At 35.7% G+C, this 16,955-nt stretch overlaps 2 protein-coding genes across 2 annotated transcripts; one reads left to right on the top strand and one right to left on the bottom strand.

Annotated features, from left to right (window-relative positions):
* Window positions 1–1,384: 1,384 nt before the first annotated feature.
* Window positions 1,385–13,903, bottom strand: ddx39b (DEAD (Asp-Glu-Ala-Asp) box polypeptide 39B). Its single transcript, XM_048201196.1, has 11 exons — window positions 13,777–13,903; window positions 12,909–13,140; window positions 12,691–12,818; window positions 12,498–12,590; window positions 10,848–11,031; window positions 10,283–10,401; window positions 5,835–5,966; window positions 2,789–2,898; window positions 2,545–2,689; window positions 2,304–2,451; window positions 1,385–1,935 (listed from the first exon to the last, which is right to left on the bottom strand). The coding sequence occupies exons 1-11, from the start codon at window positions 13,891–13,893 to the stop codon at window positions 1,919–1,921; spliced, it is 1,425 nt and encodes a 474-aa protein (XP_048057153.1). The 5' UTR covers window positions 13,894–13,903; the 3' UTR covers window positions 1,385–1,918.
* On the top strand, window positions 13,853–16,800 carry polr1h (RNA polymerase I subunit H). The gene is made up of 5 exons (XM_048201201.1): window positions 13,853–13,993; window positions 14,117–14,236; window positions 16,160–16,263; window positions 16,376–16,485; window positions 16,618–16,800. The coding sequence occupies exons 2-5, from the start codon at window positions 14,119–14,121 to the stop codon at window positions 16,640–16,642; spliced, it is 357 nt and encodes a 118-aa protein (XP_048057158.1). The 5' UTR covers window positions 13,853–13,993; window positions 14,117–14,118; the 3' UTR covers window positions 16,643–16,800.
* Window positions 16,801–16,955: the final 155 nt, after the last annotated feature.

Raw genomic sequence — 16,955 nt, 5'->3', positions numbered from 1 at the left:
GACATACGGTGAGTCTCAAACTCCATTGTTTCCTCCTCCTTATATAAATCTCATTTGTTTAAAAGACCTCCGAAGAATAGGCAAATCTCAACATAACACCGACTGTTACATTACAGTCGGGGTGTACGCCCCAAATATTTGCATATGCCAGCCCATGTTCCCAACATTATGAAAGGCATTAGACAAGGGCAGCCAGTATTAACGTCTGGATGTGCACAGCCGAATCAACAGACTAGGTAAGCAAGCAATAACAACAGCGAAAAATGGCAGATGGAGCAATAATAACTGACATGATCCATGATATCATGATATTTTTAGTGATATTTGTAAATTGTCTTTTCTACATGTTTCGTTAGCTAATGTACTGTTAAATGTGGTTAAAGTTACCATCGTTTCTTACTGAGCTTTCTTACTGAGCTGTCGCTATTTTCATTTTTAAACACTTGCAGTCTGTATAATTCATAAACACAACTTCATTCTTTATAAATGATCTCTCCAACAGTGTGTAATGTTAGCTGTTAGCCACTGAGCACTATCAAACTCATTCATAACCAAATGTAAACATTCAAATAAACACTGTACTTACGTGATTAGACATGCTGCATGACGAACACTTTGTAAAGATCCATTTTGAGGGTTATATTAGCTGTTTGAATTTTTTTTATGTTGTTTAAGGCAAGCGCGAGCTCCGTGGGCGGAGAGCACGAGCAATTAAAGGGCCAGCAGCCCTGAATCGGCTCGTTTTTAATGATGCCCCAAAATAGGCAGTTAAAAAAAATTAATTAAAAAAAATCTATGGGGTATTTTGAGCTGAAACTTCACAGACACATTCAGGGGACACCTTATACTTATATTACATCTTTTAAAAAAAAAGTTCTAGGGCACCTTTAACATGAACTAAGACAGAAAATATAATTTTTAAACAATCTCACTGTAAAAATATTACTAAAATCAAACGTTAAGCTGTTAACATTTAATAGATCTGAGCTAACATGATAAACAGCTGTATTTCTTTTAAATAATGTTAACAAAGATTAATAAATATTCTAACAAAAATATTGTCCCTTTAGTGCCTCCGTAGGGGTCTAATTGTTTAAGGGAAATTGAAAATGGAAGGGGATGTTTATTTTTTTCTCTTTAAAAAAAATACTTGGTGACCCCACACTGACACTTCTACCTGTTGTTCTTAGTTACCTACATTAGGAAATGTAACCCCATTTGGAGCACTGGTAAACCACAGTGGACTCTGCTGATGACAAATTACACAAGGGAACAAGGGAAGTTTTAGAGCAATCAGGTATCAGCCAAAAGTCTTGCGAACCACACTGAGATCTTGGAAATGAACCAAGTGTGAAAACACTGTTTAAATAATTGAAAAAGTGTCTGTAAATTAAACAAACAATTTATTTGGTTTAACAAGCATTGAGTAGTTTAAACAAAGTGACCATTTGTCTGGCAATCGAACAAACACTGAATACATTCCATTGATACCTACTTTACTGGTAACAAGCATTCAGGATATACTGCTAATATGTTTAATAACTTTCAAACTATTTTACATCAATGCAATCAACTGTATGGTCCATTATAGTCCAATGATGAAAAGTCCTCCTCTCACAGAAAACAAAAATGATGCCTCTTCATTATAAATGACTAAAACAAGCCAAATGGAAAATGATTCATACTGAGAGGAAAAATAATAAAATAATTTCCATTTTACCAAGCAAAACCAGAACTGAACTACTGAGGAGGCATTAAGAAACCCACCAAAATATATAGGATAACACTGTGATATGAGCTGTTTTAAGTATTCACAAACACCATAACAGTCTATATGAAATACAAACTCTCAATTGCTACCAAATGCTACAATGCCATGCATCCTCTGAAGAAACTGCTGCCTGATGTGTTGTCATCTTTATCGTGTTTGTTCAACTAGGAGAAATGGATACACAAGGAGAAAATCACGTAAGTGCTCATGACTGTACAAATTCAAATAACATTTGGCTGTTTTGACCTTTTTTTCTCAAAACATTACAACTAAATCTGGACAATTTAAAAAATTTCCATTAAAGAAATAGTTAAAATTCTGTCATTATTTGGTCTCCCTCATACAAATGTTCTCATTTTGGACCTCAACAGCACCAACTCCATTCACCTTCATTATATAAAAAAGAGCAACCTAGAAATATCAAAATATCTTTTTTTTTTTTTAATGAGGGTGATAAATCATAAGTGAATTTAATGTTTTTGTGATTTTTCCCTTTAAAACCATCTTGTAAAGATTGAATGTTAACACTCACTGTACGACGAGATGTCAATCTCCTCTGGAAGTTCGCTGATGTTCACCTCAAACCTGTCCTGAACATCATTCAAAGTGCGGGCATCAGTCTCATCTGACACAAAGGTGATGGCCAAACCTTTCGTTCCAAACCTGCCGGCCCTTGCAACCTGAAGGAATGAGAAAAGTTAAAGCTGTTCAGGTGAATCCATTCCATGATTTGGCTGTTTGATATGAGTTACTGTTACAAGAACTGAACCGACCCTGTGCAGGTATGTGTCTGAATCTTCAGGCATGTCGTAGTTGAAGGCAATGTTGACTCTTTCGATGTCCATTCCTCGGCCAAACAGGTTCGTGGCTACCAGGATCCGTCTCTGGAAATCCTTAAATTGCTGATATCGAGCTAGTCTGGGATAATAATCAGAGTCACAGATGTGATATGAGCCCCATAAAATCCTACTATCTTAACTATAACATTAAAGTGCAAAATGTGTTAATGTTTTCTACCTTTCATCTTGAGGCATTGCTCTGTGAATGGCAATGGCAGGGAAATTTTGCTCCACCAGCAACTGAGCAAGAGCGATGCAACGCTGCACCGACTTAACGAAGATCACCACCTGCAATACTAAACAGCTGTAACACTGTACCAGCCAATTTTTACCATTAAAACGAAACAAACAATTTCAATGGACCACAAATGAACCCATTGACTTTTTCATAGCGTAGGTTAATCTGTTAATCTTTTAGCTCAATTGGTGAAAAAAACAAAACGTCAACAAAATTTTTTCATCCAGAAACCAATAAACAGAGCTATTATAAGATAAGTTCACTTTCAAATGAAAATTACCCCAAGTTTAACTTACCCTCAAGCCATCCTAGGTGTATATGACTTTCTTCTTTCTGATGAACACAATCTGAGTTATATTAATATCCTGTTGCATCCAAGCTTTATAATGGCAGTGAACAGGACTAAAGAGTATGAAGCTCAAGAAAGTGCATCTATCCATCATAAACATACTCCACACGGCTCCGGGGGTTTAATAAAGGCCTTCTGAAGTGAAGCGATGCGTTTGTGTAAGAAAAATATCCATATTTAACAAGTTATAAAGTAAAATATCTAGCTTCCGCCAGACCGCCTTCCGTATTGAACTTATGAAAAAAGCGTAACTTATGTCGCAGGTGGCAAGTTAAGCTTGGGGTAATTTTTTTTTATTTTAAAGTGAACTAATCCTTTAATACTGTTGATATTAAAGGTCCCATTCTTCGTGATCCCATGTTTCAAACTTTAGTTAGTGTGTAATGTTGTTGTTAGAGTATAAATAAAATCTGTAAAATTTTAAAGCTCAAAGTTCAATGCCAAGCGAGATATTTTATTTAACAGAAGTCGCCTACATTGAACGGCCAGTTTGGACTACATCCCTCTACTTCCTTCTTTAATGACGTCACTAAAACAGTTTTTTTACTAACCTCCGCCCACAGGAATACACAAGAGTTGCGTTTGTAGAGTGTGTTTGTCGCCATGTCGTCGAAACGCTGTTATTTTCATCCCGCAGTCCAATCACCGGGTCTGATTCCGGCTCAAATTGATAGGGTAAAATTAAAGACATGTTTACAATAACACTGAGCGCATGCATCTCCACGTTATGGTAAGAGGCGTGACCTTTCCGGGCAAGGTTCGCTCAGAGCTGTCGAATCACAACACAGGAACCGCTGGCACAATCAGAACTCGTTACGTATTTCTGAAGGAGGGACTTCATAGAACAAGGAAGTCATCAGCCCGTTTTTATGACAGTGGAAACAGCGGTATACAGATAAGTAAATTATGTGAAAAATACTGTGTTTTTTTACACGCGAAACATGAACACATGTTATATTGCACACTATAAACACAATCAAAGCTTCAAAAAACCACGAAAAACGGGACCTTTAAAGGGTTAGTTCACCCAAAAATGAAAATTATGTCATTAATGACTCACTCTCATGTCGTTCCAAACCTGTAAGACCTCCTTTCATCTTCGGAACACAGTTTAAGATATTTTAGATTTAGTCCGAGAGATTTCTGTCACTCCATTGAAAGTGTTTGTACGGTATACTGTCCATGTCCAGAAACGTAATAAAAACGTTATCAAAGTAGTCCATGTGACATCAGTGGGTTAGTTATAAGTTTTTGAAGCATCTAAAATACATTTTGGTCCAAAAACAACAAAAACTACGACTTTATTCAGCATTGTCTTCTCTTCCGGAATCCTATCCATTGAATTGATTCCAATGAATCCTTTCATCTGTCGGTGTTGGTAATGCACTTATACGTCGTTGTTTTTGGTGATCAGGACATCCGCGACATGCACACCATTTTAAAAAATATGGCAATACCAAAATACAAACAATGTAGAATAGCTTGAATACAGCGTGCGTCTCCCTCAGACTGTAAACGAAGCTCGGGCGCACCGGATAACACGTCAGCAGCGTCACTGAGAGAGTCGTGAACCCGGATGAACAACAGACCCGGAAGAGAATACAATGCTGAATAAAGTCGTAGTTTTTGTTATTTTTGGACCAAAATGTATTTTCGATGCTTCAAAAACTTATAACTAACCCACTGATGTCACATGGACTACTTTGATGACGTTTTTATTATCTTTCTGGACATGGACAGTCTACCGTACATACACTTTCAATGGAGGGACAGAAAGCTCTCGGACTAAATCTAAAATATCTTAAACTGTGTTTCGAAGATGAACGGAGGTCTTATGGGTTTGGAACGACATGAGGGTGAGTCATTAATGACATAATTTTCATTTTTGGGTGGACTAACCCTTTAAGTACAAGGAATATAGAAAGTAATAATGGACAGTGAAGCTATATATATCAACTGAGCAAACATGACAGTAACAACATTTGTTACAAACGATTTCGAATAAATGCTATTCTTGTGAATGTTCTATTCATCAAAGAATCCTGAAAATCATGGTTTCCTCAAAAATATTAAACAGCACAACTGTGTTCAATATTGATAATAAGAAATGTTTCTTGAGCAGCAAATCAGGATCATGTGACACTGAAGACTAGAGTAATGGCTGCTAAAAAATTCAGGTCTGTATTTTTGATTAAATAAATGCAGCCTTAATGAGCATGAGACTTTAAAAACATCTTACAACCTCAAACTACATGTAAATCAATTGCATACAATTATGTTATTTCTAGGTTTAAGATTTTAAATCCCCCATTTTCAATGTAGTTTTGAACCCTACTGTCTTTTATCCTCGCATAACTTTACTTCCATCGTTCCATTCCAGAGGGTTGTAGTTTGCATTTAAGTCACATAAACTAAATCTGTATTCAAATAGGTTCAATTGTATTTTGCATTACAGCCTGTGAATGACCAGAGTTCATGTCACTTTCAGGTATGCAAACGTTAAAAAAATTGGTGAATAGATTTGCAGACTTAATTAAGCGAATCACTCTGGTCTTTTTCTCGAGTCACTCTCGATTTGAATGGATTTAAAGAGTGTTTGGGGACATTTGTGTTTGTCCTGGTGGAATCTCAAGATACCTGGTTGAACTCCAACACATCCAAGAGGTCAAAGAGCTTCCTGTTCTTCTCGTTGTCCTTCAGCTTGACGTAGTACTGCTGGAGGCCATGAAGCGTCAGCTTGGTCTCATCGTCCACAAAAATTTCCATCGGCTAGGACAACCAGTGGAAGCAGGGGGAAGGTGAGGAAGGGTGGGAAAGGAGTGTGCAGGTTCAGGGGGTTAAGATTTTGTGAAGACACATACAGGAAAGTTGACAAGATGTGGGTGGTACAGATAATAACGTTACAAGGGTGTGAAAGAGGAAGTGGTATTTATGACAGTGTGATGGCATGGGTGGAATGAGTGTCATTGTGGGCGGAAAAAAGACACCAGAACACAAAGAAAAACAAGGACAAAAGAGGTATAAAGATTTTAGCAAAGGACAGTGGTGGGGGAGGGACGACAATGAGAAGGAAACATGGTGTTAGAAAGGAGAGAGTTATGAAACAGCAGGAGAAAGGGAAGGAAGAGAAGGGATGGGTGTTAGATTCACCCTCCCCTCCCATCCCAAGCCAATGAGGACACAACACACACACACACACACACACACTGTCTCAAACAAGTTGATTAATGCTACCCTGCTGTCCTAGACTACTTTTAGCTACCAATATCAAGCCTAAAATCATATCTGTGCAGTTTCTAAATAAAGGTTCAAAAACTACAGATCTTTTGAAAACACAAAGTAAAACTACCAATCAATGTGCAGTTTGGAAATTACATGAAAACATATGTTTTAAGGAGTTTTAAGTAGTATAAAGTCAACATGAAATCAAAATTGACCCTATTTTCCTGTTCTTAATGTCATCAGTCATTCATCAGTCCACTATCTATTTTCTAAATGTATCTTATGTATCTTTTTCTGAACAATTCATCCATGCATACGTTTCATTATTTTTGACCTTGTCTTTTTTAATTAAATTCTATATTTTTTCATTACAATATAGGACTTTTTTTTTTTTTTTGATTGGATAGAGGCAGATCTGAATGTGATCCAATTAACAACTGATGTATAGAAGTCTTCACCTTACATTTTTCTTTTTTGATAATCCATTTCATTCGGATCTGCCGCTACTTGTTTTATCGCGACCTTAAAAAGTAACCAAACAGCTATAGAGTCTTTACATCTATGCTCACACTGTCAGTCCGAATCCAATTACTTGTGTATTTCGATTGGAATCTGATCTAAATTACTGACTGTCCACACTGTGTATCACAACTGTTCAGATCCGATGTGTGTCCCGTGGTGATCTTTTGTTTTCCGGGATATCTGCATTGATTTATATGGCAATGACACTGCGTTGGTAAAAAAAAAAAAACAACAACAACAACATTTCATGTGATTTTCTTGCATTCACACTAGATAACTATGATTGGATTCCAATCAGATATGCACAAAAATCAGATTTGGACTGACAGTCTGAACGAGGCTCAAGTATAAGACCAAGTCTGATTGACGTGTGTACATATGCTAGATGAAACCAATCAACAATCACATTATCTAGGTTCTAGCAATTACGAATAGTTGCTTTTGTCCGAATGAAAACTAATTTTTAACGTGCATTTAAATGCGCTTATTTTAGGCTACTGTTAATGCAGCCTTTTAGTAATTTAATATCAGTTAATGTGGCAAGTTATGGTGATAACAATTAAAAGGCATTACAATGAGGAAATTTCAACATTTAGTCACCATACTAGTCTTAAAGGGATAGTTCACCTAAAAATGAAAATTCTGTCATCATTTACTCACCCTTAAGTTGTTCCAAACCTGTATGAATTTCTTTCTTCTGCTAAACACAAAAGACGATATTTTGTAGAATATGAGTAATCAAACAGTTGACGGGCCCCATTGACTTCCATAGTAAAGAAAAACATACTATGGAAGTCAATGGGGCCCAGCAACTGTTTGGTTACCAACATTCTTCAAAATATCTTCTTTTATGTTCAGCCAAAGAAAGAAGTTCCTATAGGTTTGGAACAACTTGAGGGTGAGTAAATAATGACAGAATTTTATTGTTTTTTTGTCCTGGTGGTGTTTCAGTTCCCTCTTTTTTTCCTATTTTTCACTCAGAAAGTTATGAAGTTAGAGTTATGAACGCTGTTTCATGTTGACTTTAAATACTCCACCTCACATTTAGCAATGGGATGTTCTAACAAATCGATTCAGAAGGCCAAATTCATCCACCAGATTGCTTAATTAAAGGGTTAGTTCACCCAAAAATGTCATTTATTACTCACTCTCATGCTGTTCCACACCCGTAAGACCTTCGTTCATCTTCGGAACACAAATTTTTCATTAAGCTTCGGAGTGTTATGATTCTTCTGGGTCGAATCATGATTCAGATCACATGTTAAACCGCATCATGTCGCTTTATAATATTAATATCGAACCACTGTACTCACATGAACTGATTTAAATATGTTTTTAGTAGATTAATGGATTTTGAGAGAGGAAATGTCATTGCTGTCAATGCAGGCCTCACTGAGCCATCAGATTTCAACAAAAAATATCTTAATTTGCATTCCGAAGATTAACGAAGGTCTTACGGGTGTGGAACGGCATGAGGGTGAGTAATAAATGACATTATTTTCATTTTTGGGTGGACTAACCCTTTAAATATACAGAGAACATCCTCAATCTAATCTATCTGTGCAGGTGGGAGACTCTGAGAATCTGAGCTACTAAAACAAGCATTGTGGGGAGAATAACAAATAGTGGTGGCCAAGTAAAAAATACTGAGATCACAATTCTGTTCTATCACTATTGGGCCCTTAACAAAGCACTACACTCCACCTTTTTTAGTGTCTAACACACATCTTTGCACTTACCTTAGAGATGTTTAGGCAAATCTATCTTCACTTCCTGTCAATCAATCCTCTATTTGCTGCTGAGCTGGTCTGTCTAAAGCTCATTTAACTATTTTGTCTTCAACCTATGAATGAGGTTACTACTAATTTACTATATTTTCTACCAACCTCAAATCAGTGGATTACATTAGGCAGCATCTCAATGTGCACAGTATTTATGTATCCTAACTGTCACTAAATGAGAGTGTATGTTTGAATCAGTTTTTAGAGTCATTATTATATAGTATATTATGGTGCACCAGGGATTTGCTCATGAATATTTAGTAAAGCCACTCTGCTTTAAGGCAATGCCCCTCACAAGTCATTGAGAATTTTTTAAAAGGTGCTCAAAGTTGTATTTTACTATTTATGCTTTCCGTCTGAGTCACAGCTTTCAGTTTCAGTTGCCACCTAACGGTTCTTCAAGAGCGTCTCTATCTACACCCGCGCATATCTCCTCTCTCCTCTAAGTTTCTTCAAAGTCTCATCCCTCTCGCTCCAGTCTTCCGCAGCTTAATCCTCCCTTTCTCTCTCTTCTCTTGTCCCTCACACCCGCGCACACTTTCTTTTCCGTTTCGGGCCAGTTTTATTGCCTTGATTTTAACTTAGTGACAGACAGTTTGTCTTTTTTCTTGGGGGTAGATGAGAAACAGTGCTAATCTCAGACTGTCAAGCTGGACTGATGAAGAGCTTTTCCATCATTGGCTGGTCCACCTGAACTCATTTATGCCGCCAATGACTGAATCTTTTTGTTTCGCTTTATTTCTCAGATGACTTCATTGTGCTGTCTGCTTTGTTAAAGTGTAATTAATTGCAGCCCTGGAGTGCCAGTTTGTCGTGAATCTAATGTAGTTTTTAGCAGCTGGCCTGCTTTGTTGGGCCGATACTTTATCGGTTTTAGTTTTGTGCCCCTTGAGAGTCTCTGGCAGCTGGCAACAGAATTCATGAAGCCCCAACAAGTGCTTCTTTTAATTAAAGGTTATTTGAGGACAATTCTCCAGGCTGGAATTACAGTCGAGCAGGAACTAAAGCAATTTGTCTTGATAAATAGATACTGAGAGTCAAGTATTATTTAAATATAAGAGGGATTTTGTTAGAGTTAGCTTGCTTTCTTTCATTTAACTCCCTAAATGATTTTGAAAGATGTGTTTATGCTTTGATTTATGGCCCTGAAGTGTTTTTGGAGATACATCCTTCCCTTAAAGACATCCTCTTTTTCTGTTTAAAATAAATTGAATGGACTCTTCATGACTTTGGTTAAGGTTGTTAAAAGACCTATTTAAATTTACAGAGGACTGAGCATGATGGATGGTGCATTATCTGTTGGCCAAACGGACGGGTGACCGTGTTTGCCAAATGCCGACGCAGCGCTGCCAGCTGAGGCGGGGATTAAGGACTTAACATCTTTTTCACTGTGCCTCTATTAGTTAAAAGTCTGTGATTATCAATCGGGCAGGAGAGAGGGGCATTTAGTGTTACGATGTCTCAGGGAGGCCGTAAATGGATCTCGTTCAGGTGTGTATGAGGTGGTCTTGTGAAGGGAAGGAGCTGTTGACATGGTAGAAGTAGGAGAGGCGTAATTACATCTTGCATGAACTTTCTGCAGACTGGACGGATCTCTTTGCTCAGGGTCGCACTGAACATCATGACCTGCTTCTCGTGAGGGGTCATTCGAAAGATTTCCTGGACATCACGCCGCATGTCTGAAGGGCACAGTAAAAGAAAAATGCATTTATATTATTAAAAACGAAATACTGAATATCATGTTGCAATTATCAGCATGGTTCTCGTACTGTTTCTGAACTATATAGTGTCAGTATGAATACTGTGCACAGAAATCTTTCAAAAATAGGGAAAATGTGCAGTACACAACAAAGAACATTGAACAGAATGTTCTATCCCACAATGCAGTGCACTTGACCTTGTTTTCTAGTGTGATTATTTGATTTGACTGCCAAAAGCTGACATTTTTACTTAAAACTGAATTAAAAGTAAGGTCACATGACAGCATACTACTGGTTATTGTGGAATAATGCCTACTGTTTCACTTACTGCTTTTAAAGAAAAGTAGGTAGTACACAGTTTACTGCACACTATTCATTCAGTAAATTCTATTCTGAACACAGCCACTCAAAAAGAGATTGCTCACCAAGTTGCTCCAGCATCTTGTCGCATTCATCCAGGATGAAGTGCTTGATGTGTCGCAGGTTGAGACTCTTGTTGCGAGACAGAGCTAGAATACGTCCAGGAGTTCCCACCACCACATGAGGGCTCTCTCTCTTCAGCACCTCCTCATCCTTCTTTATAGATAACCCCCCAAAGAACACCGCCACCTGGGGGAGAGAGGCAGTGCAAGCAAACGCTCTTGAGAAAAGTTTGTGCATTTGAAATTAAATTCTTGAATTTACTATGACGTAGCAAACAGGAAGTGTAAGTGTATTGAAATGTAACTATAAGTGTAGGTTTTATTAATACATTTTATTAATCGGTATGGATTACCCTTAAATATGTGAGGAAACATTAGATGATATTATTGAATGGCTCTTGAAAATTATGTTTAATAAAAATATCTTTCATTTTCCGGTGGAAAAACATTTCATTTCCACCATTAAAAGTCACACATCAATATATAATTAACAGATTCATCTATTTTTCAAAATGCATGTCACACTTTCTTACAAAATATGTACATTTCATAACATTTTTGCTTTCAACAACCATTTGTATGGTGAAGAATTCTTGTATTATCACTTAATCACCAGAAAAAGAGCCACAAAGACATGATTCCCATTTTCCTCTGAGCCAGGTTAGAACTATTTGTTCATTTTTCCAACGGTTTTCACGTTTGACATTATTTTATGCCTAATCCTGATTTTAAGGATAGAATTAAGACCAGTGTCAGAAGAAAATGCAAGTATGACCCAGATGTTTTATGCTACATCTGTGGGTGTTTTCCTACAACTAAACAGCACCAGAATATGATAGATTTTGTGAAAAAAAAAAGCTTATTTATCTTGTGTTTATGTAAAAAAAAAAAATTAAAATTGAGTATTTGAATATAATTTTACACTCCTTTGTAGATTGAAACTTAAATGATACATTTAGATTTTTTTTTGTAAACTTTTGACTTATTATTTTGATAAGTCCATTAAAGCTGATCCATATATATATATATATATATATAGACAGACAGAGATTTTTGGGTGAAATTTTTTGGGGAAAAAACTGTATAGTAATCAGCAGAATGTTTTTGATGAAGATGAAGGGCTGTGCTATTTTTATAATATTATATGTAAACAATTTGGTGGTGCTATAGGCAAAAATAAATTAGGTAAATTTGGTTGTGTTAATTATTTTGACAGTACTACATTAAGTTCAGATTAATATAATCGGTTGAAAATTGCATTCCGCATATCAGGTAGGAATCAGTTGTCTAAATTAATGATGTAATTATTCATGTTTTGTACCAAAACTTATGTTGGAATAATGAAATTATTCAGCAGTGTAACTGCATTTTTTTGCAATTCAATTACAATTCAGTAAATTCCTCTTCCTGTCATTCCAATTCAAATTTCAGAAATTTCTGTGATGCAGAATTCTATTTAACTCATGAACTGAAAGAGAGCTCATTTTTAAATCTATCCCAGATGTCTTCCAGAGTACAGATCTGAACAGATTTTTATAGTAAGTGTTTGCTATATATCAAAATTAGTAATTCTAAAACGGGTACAGTATTAAAGCTTTTCCTAGAAGTGTAAACAGGTGCAAACAGGTTCAAATAGAACGTCTTTTTTCCTACCTTGACACTAGGCATGTATTTGGAGAAGCGCTCATACTCTTTGCTGATCTGGAACGCCAGCTCTCGGGTATGACACATCACCAACACCGATACCTGGATGACAGCAATTACTGGTCAAACCCACGCTTAGAGACATAATTTTATTAACGTCTTAGTTCTTTGTTTTCAGATCCTTTTAAAAGAGAGCTGTTACCTGACCGGTCACTGGCTCCAGCTGCTGAAGCGTGGCCAACACAAAGACAGCCGTCTTCCCCATTCCAGACTTGGCCTGACATAATACATCCATCCCCAAGATCGCCTGAGGAATGCATTCATGCTGAACTGAAAGAGAAAAACCACAAATATATTCATATTAACTTATATAACTGATATCAAAGAACCTTATATGAGTGCACATGTAGAATTGCTCACCCTCAGATGGATGCTCAAAGCCACAGTCCACTATAGCTCTCAGGAGTTCTGGTTTGAGAAGGAAATCCCTGAATCCAGAGGAGTGGATGGACACATATGACCCTTTGACCCCTTCTTTTCTGATGGATATGACACCATCATTGTGTCCAAGCCCTGTATCCCCAGCAACACCTCCATCAACCTCATCCTCCTCATAGTCTAACAGCTCATTCTCAACGTCGTTCTCTGTCATCTTGCAGAGATTGGGATAAGACAACAATTAGTGCAAACATATGATGAAAGATATGTTGGAGTAACTGACAGAACCTCTTCCTGTCAATCATTGTTATATCTACTATTATCTGCTACTATGTTATGTGTGTTATTTGACATAACTGACACTTTACTACATATATGTATATGTGTGTGTGTGAATGGGAATAACGTTATCAAATCTAAATAATTTTAAATACTATATATATTCTTAATAAGATTTGATAACATATTTATAACCATAACATGATCATAAATTACATTAGAAATGCGTGTCTGTTATTTTATTCGACTTGATAACATACAGACTTATAGCTTAAACAACTCTTAATTAAGACAGCTATTAAACAATAAAATATAATTCTCCAGTATTACAATTGCTACAAAAGCTGTTCTTTTATGTTAATTAATACTCGAGGCAGGTCGCTTTAAACTAAGAAACTATATCAGATATATTAGCAGTAGCTTATCCATTTACGTTAGCACAAAATATGCAACGGGCCAAATCAAACACTATAACACAACACTCCTGTGTGTTTTCTAACGGAATATAAAGCCTGTTATCACTCTCCGTGTTAATTTTAATTTTTTTTTAGGATTAAATAATCGCTGTTACCTCGAAATGCTGTATGAAGCCGTTGGATTTCACTACACCTGCTCGATATGTTTGCGACGTCATCAACATGCGACGAATTGAATGTTTTGATGAAGGACCCAACATGTGGAACTGCATGAACTGCCTTGAGAAGAGATATCTCTGTTTCTAGCGAAGAAATCGTGTTATTGTTATTGAAAATAGCGTAGATAAGGCAATTGTGTTTGAGCTTTGATAAGTAAGTTATGTTTATGTGCATACACGTTTGTTAGTTACTCATGTGTTAGTTACAGAAGTCCTAATTGTTTTGAACGCTGTGGATGTAGTGTGTAAAATAAATCTCTGTAATTATTTTTTTCAGCAATGTCATGTTTTAGAGGTGACTTCAACTTTTGCCCTGAATGTGGGAACATTCTCCCAGTGCCTGGAAAGGAAAATACTATTAAATGCCCTCGATGCTCTTTTGAAATCGCTGTTCGAGGTGAGAGAGATCTTTTTAATGTCATAACGTGTAATTTTTGGCAGAGGTTTTCAGACTGCGATTCGGTGACCCCCAGGGGCCACTTGGGAAAAGTTCAGAGGAAAAACTGTGTAAAATAAATAATAATATCAATAATTTGATTTGTATAAAACATCTTTCAGTACTAAAACTAAAAGTTTGAATACATTTATGGAAGAAATAAATGATGTAACTGGGTCATTCTACAGAAACGTCCACTTTTCTGTCCCTAGACTTTACAGAAATTTTACACTTGAAAAACACTTTAGGTTACAATTTTTTTATATTTTAATATGAAACAATTGTTATTTGAACAATGAAACCTTGTTGAGCATCAATGTGGCAATATTTGTTTTTTAATTAATTATAAAAATTCCAAGCGCCACAGAAGTGCTCGTCCCACAGTCATGTACAGAGGGAAAGTGCTTTATTTTGAGCTCACAAACAGGTTTTTCTACCATTTCAAATACAATAATGTATACATAACTATCAAATATATAATGTAAATGACATAAAAAAAACAAATGCTAAATAAATATTATAAAATATATAATGAATGTAGTGGTCCCCTGGTGTTGTGTCACTGGTGTTACCTTTAACAAAAATCTCTTATTTTGAAAGAAAAAATCACACTGATGACATCACTTGACTTCCTTCTACCTGTTTCCTGAAGATCAATGAAGAAAGGCCAATGGAAAGTCCACTATCTCTTTTCAGTTATCAGATATTTTAATTATAAATCATATTTTCATATGAAGCTTTTAGTTGAAGTCACTGGTGTGACCTACTTTATTGCTAGGGAATTTTAAAAAACTAGAATACAAATGGATTAAATTACTTGATTTAGTGAATATATCATGTTGACAACATGTGGGTTGACACCTTGCAGCAGCCATTTTGTAAAATGCATTTTTTATGAAAAATGTCACTGGTGTTACTGTCACTGGTGTTACCTTTTTATGAAAATATCACTGGTGGTACCGTCACTGGTGTTACCCGTTTATAGATAAACTTTATTTAAAGCTATTCATTTAGTTATTTTGCATAAAAAAAGCACTAAGATTACATGATTCTAACTTTTCTTTCTCATTGTTAATCCTCCTTTGGTCAGATATGGCTAAATTAAGGGATTTGGCTAAATTCAGTGCAGCGACTTTACAGACAGTTTTAAAATGTTGTTTATAATCTTTTACTGACTGCTTTCACTAAGTGTCAATGACAGTCTTTTATTGTACACCAAATGTAAAAATTTAGTCCAAACTACTTAATTATAGTTGAAAAATTAAGGATCTTTGGTCTTATGTATATGTCACTGGTGATTCATTGTGTCACTGGTGTTACTGTTTTTTGTCTGTCACATTAAATAAAATGTCATATGTGACATGATAATAATTTTATATTCATTGAATTCTGCTACACTCAAGAATTAAGATGTAAAGGATTGTATCATTACTTGTTTATTATTGTTTTTCAAATATTTTTTATTGTTATAGCAAATACATGGTTGCGCAATTGAATTAACATCATTCAATCACACTTTTAACAAACCTGATTAAAATAAATAACACACAATCTCCTTATTTTTTGCATTATCATTATTATTCTGTAACTCTGACTGCATGTGCTGAAAAAAAATGAGAAATAATATTTCATAAAAATGTTTAAAAATGCCAGAGAAGTAAGGTAACACCAGTGACAAAAAGAGGGACATGCAGTATTTAAATAAATGTACAAAAAAAATAAAAAATCATTAAGCTGTCATTTATGTGTATTCATAAAGTCCAAGTGTAAAATAATAATGTGGTCTAAGTTTAAATGTTAAAAAAGAAATACATTTTGAGACATTTTGTCATACCAAAAGTGGACGTTTCTGTAGAATGACCCAACTGTAGGATTCTCTCTCAGAATTCACAGGTCAAGTTATTAAGTCATCGGTGGTGTTTAATCCTTTGGATCAGAGCTCCAGCGTTGGTGAAAGTGCCGAAGATGCTGAATTGAAGGGCCCAGTGGTACGTTATTTAAAAATACAGTAATTGATTATTAAAAACTATTAGTTCTCTTTGTAATGTCACCCAACAGACATTTTCACCCGTTTCTCATTTTCTGCAAACGTTTCATCAGATTGACAGGAGATGTTCTCGCTGTAATAAAGAGGGAATGGTGTATCATACAAGACAGATGAGATCTGCAGATGAAGGGCAGACAGTCTTCTTCACATGTATACACTGCAGGTAATTATACACTTAAGCACTTTTTAGAGATAATTTTGTCCTAAACAATGTTTTAAGTGATTGTAATTGCCATTAGTACAATCTGTCAGTGTACCGGCGGGAGAAATTATTCATTTGATTTCTCTGTTACAGGTTCCAAGAAAAAGAAGATTCATGAGAAAATTATCTTTGTTGCTGTTGTTGTTGTTGTCATTTACATTTATTGGTTGGCAGAATTTCAATAGTATGAAATATTAAAAATGTATTTATTTGTCCACAATGTTATTAAAAATAATAATAAAATAAAAAGAATGTGTGTGGAAGTCCTTTTTTTTTGCAGGAATTTATATTGGCCTATACAGTTTCTAATATATATATATATATATGAAAAAGCTTTTGGAAAACACCGAATATAAATCCATATTTTTATATAAAAGTTTACAATAACAAAAAAGTACAGTTTACCGATAAGTCCCTTCCCAGGCACGACA

Source organism: Megalobrama amblycephala, linkage group LG9, assembly GCF_018812025.1.
Source record: "Megalobrama amblycephala isolate DHTTF-2021 linkage group LG9, ASM1881202v1, whole genome shotgun sequence".
Lineage (NCBI taxonomy): Eukaryota > Metazoa > Chordata > Actinopteri > Cypriniformes > Xenocyprididae > Megalobrama > Megalobrama amblycephala.
This window is presented reverse-complemented; position numbering and strand designations above follow the sequence as displayed.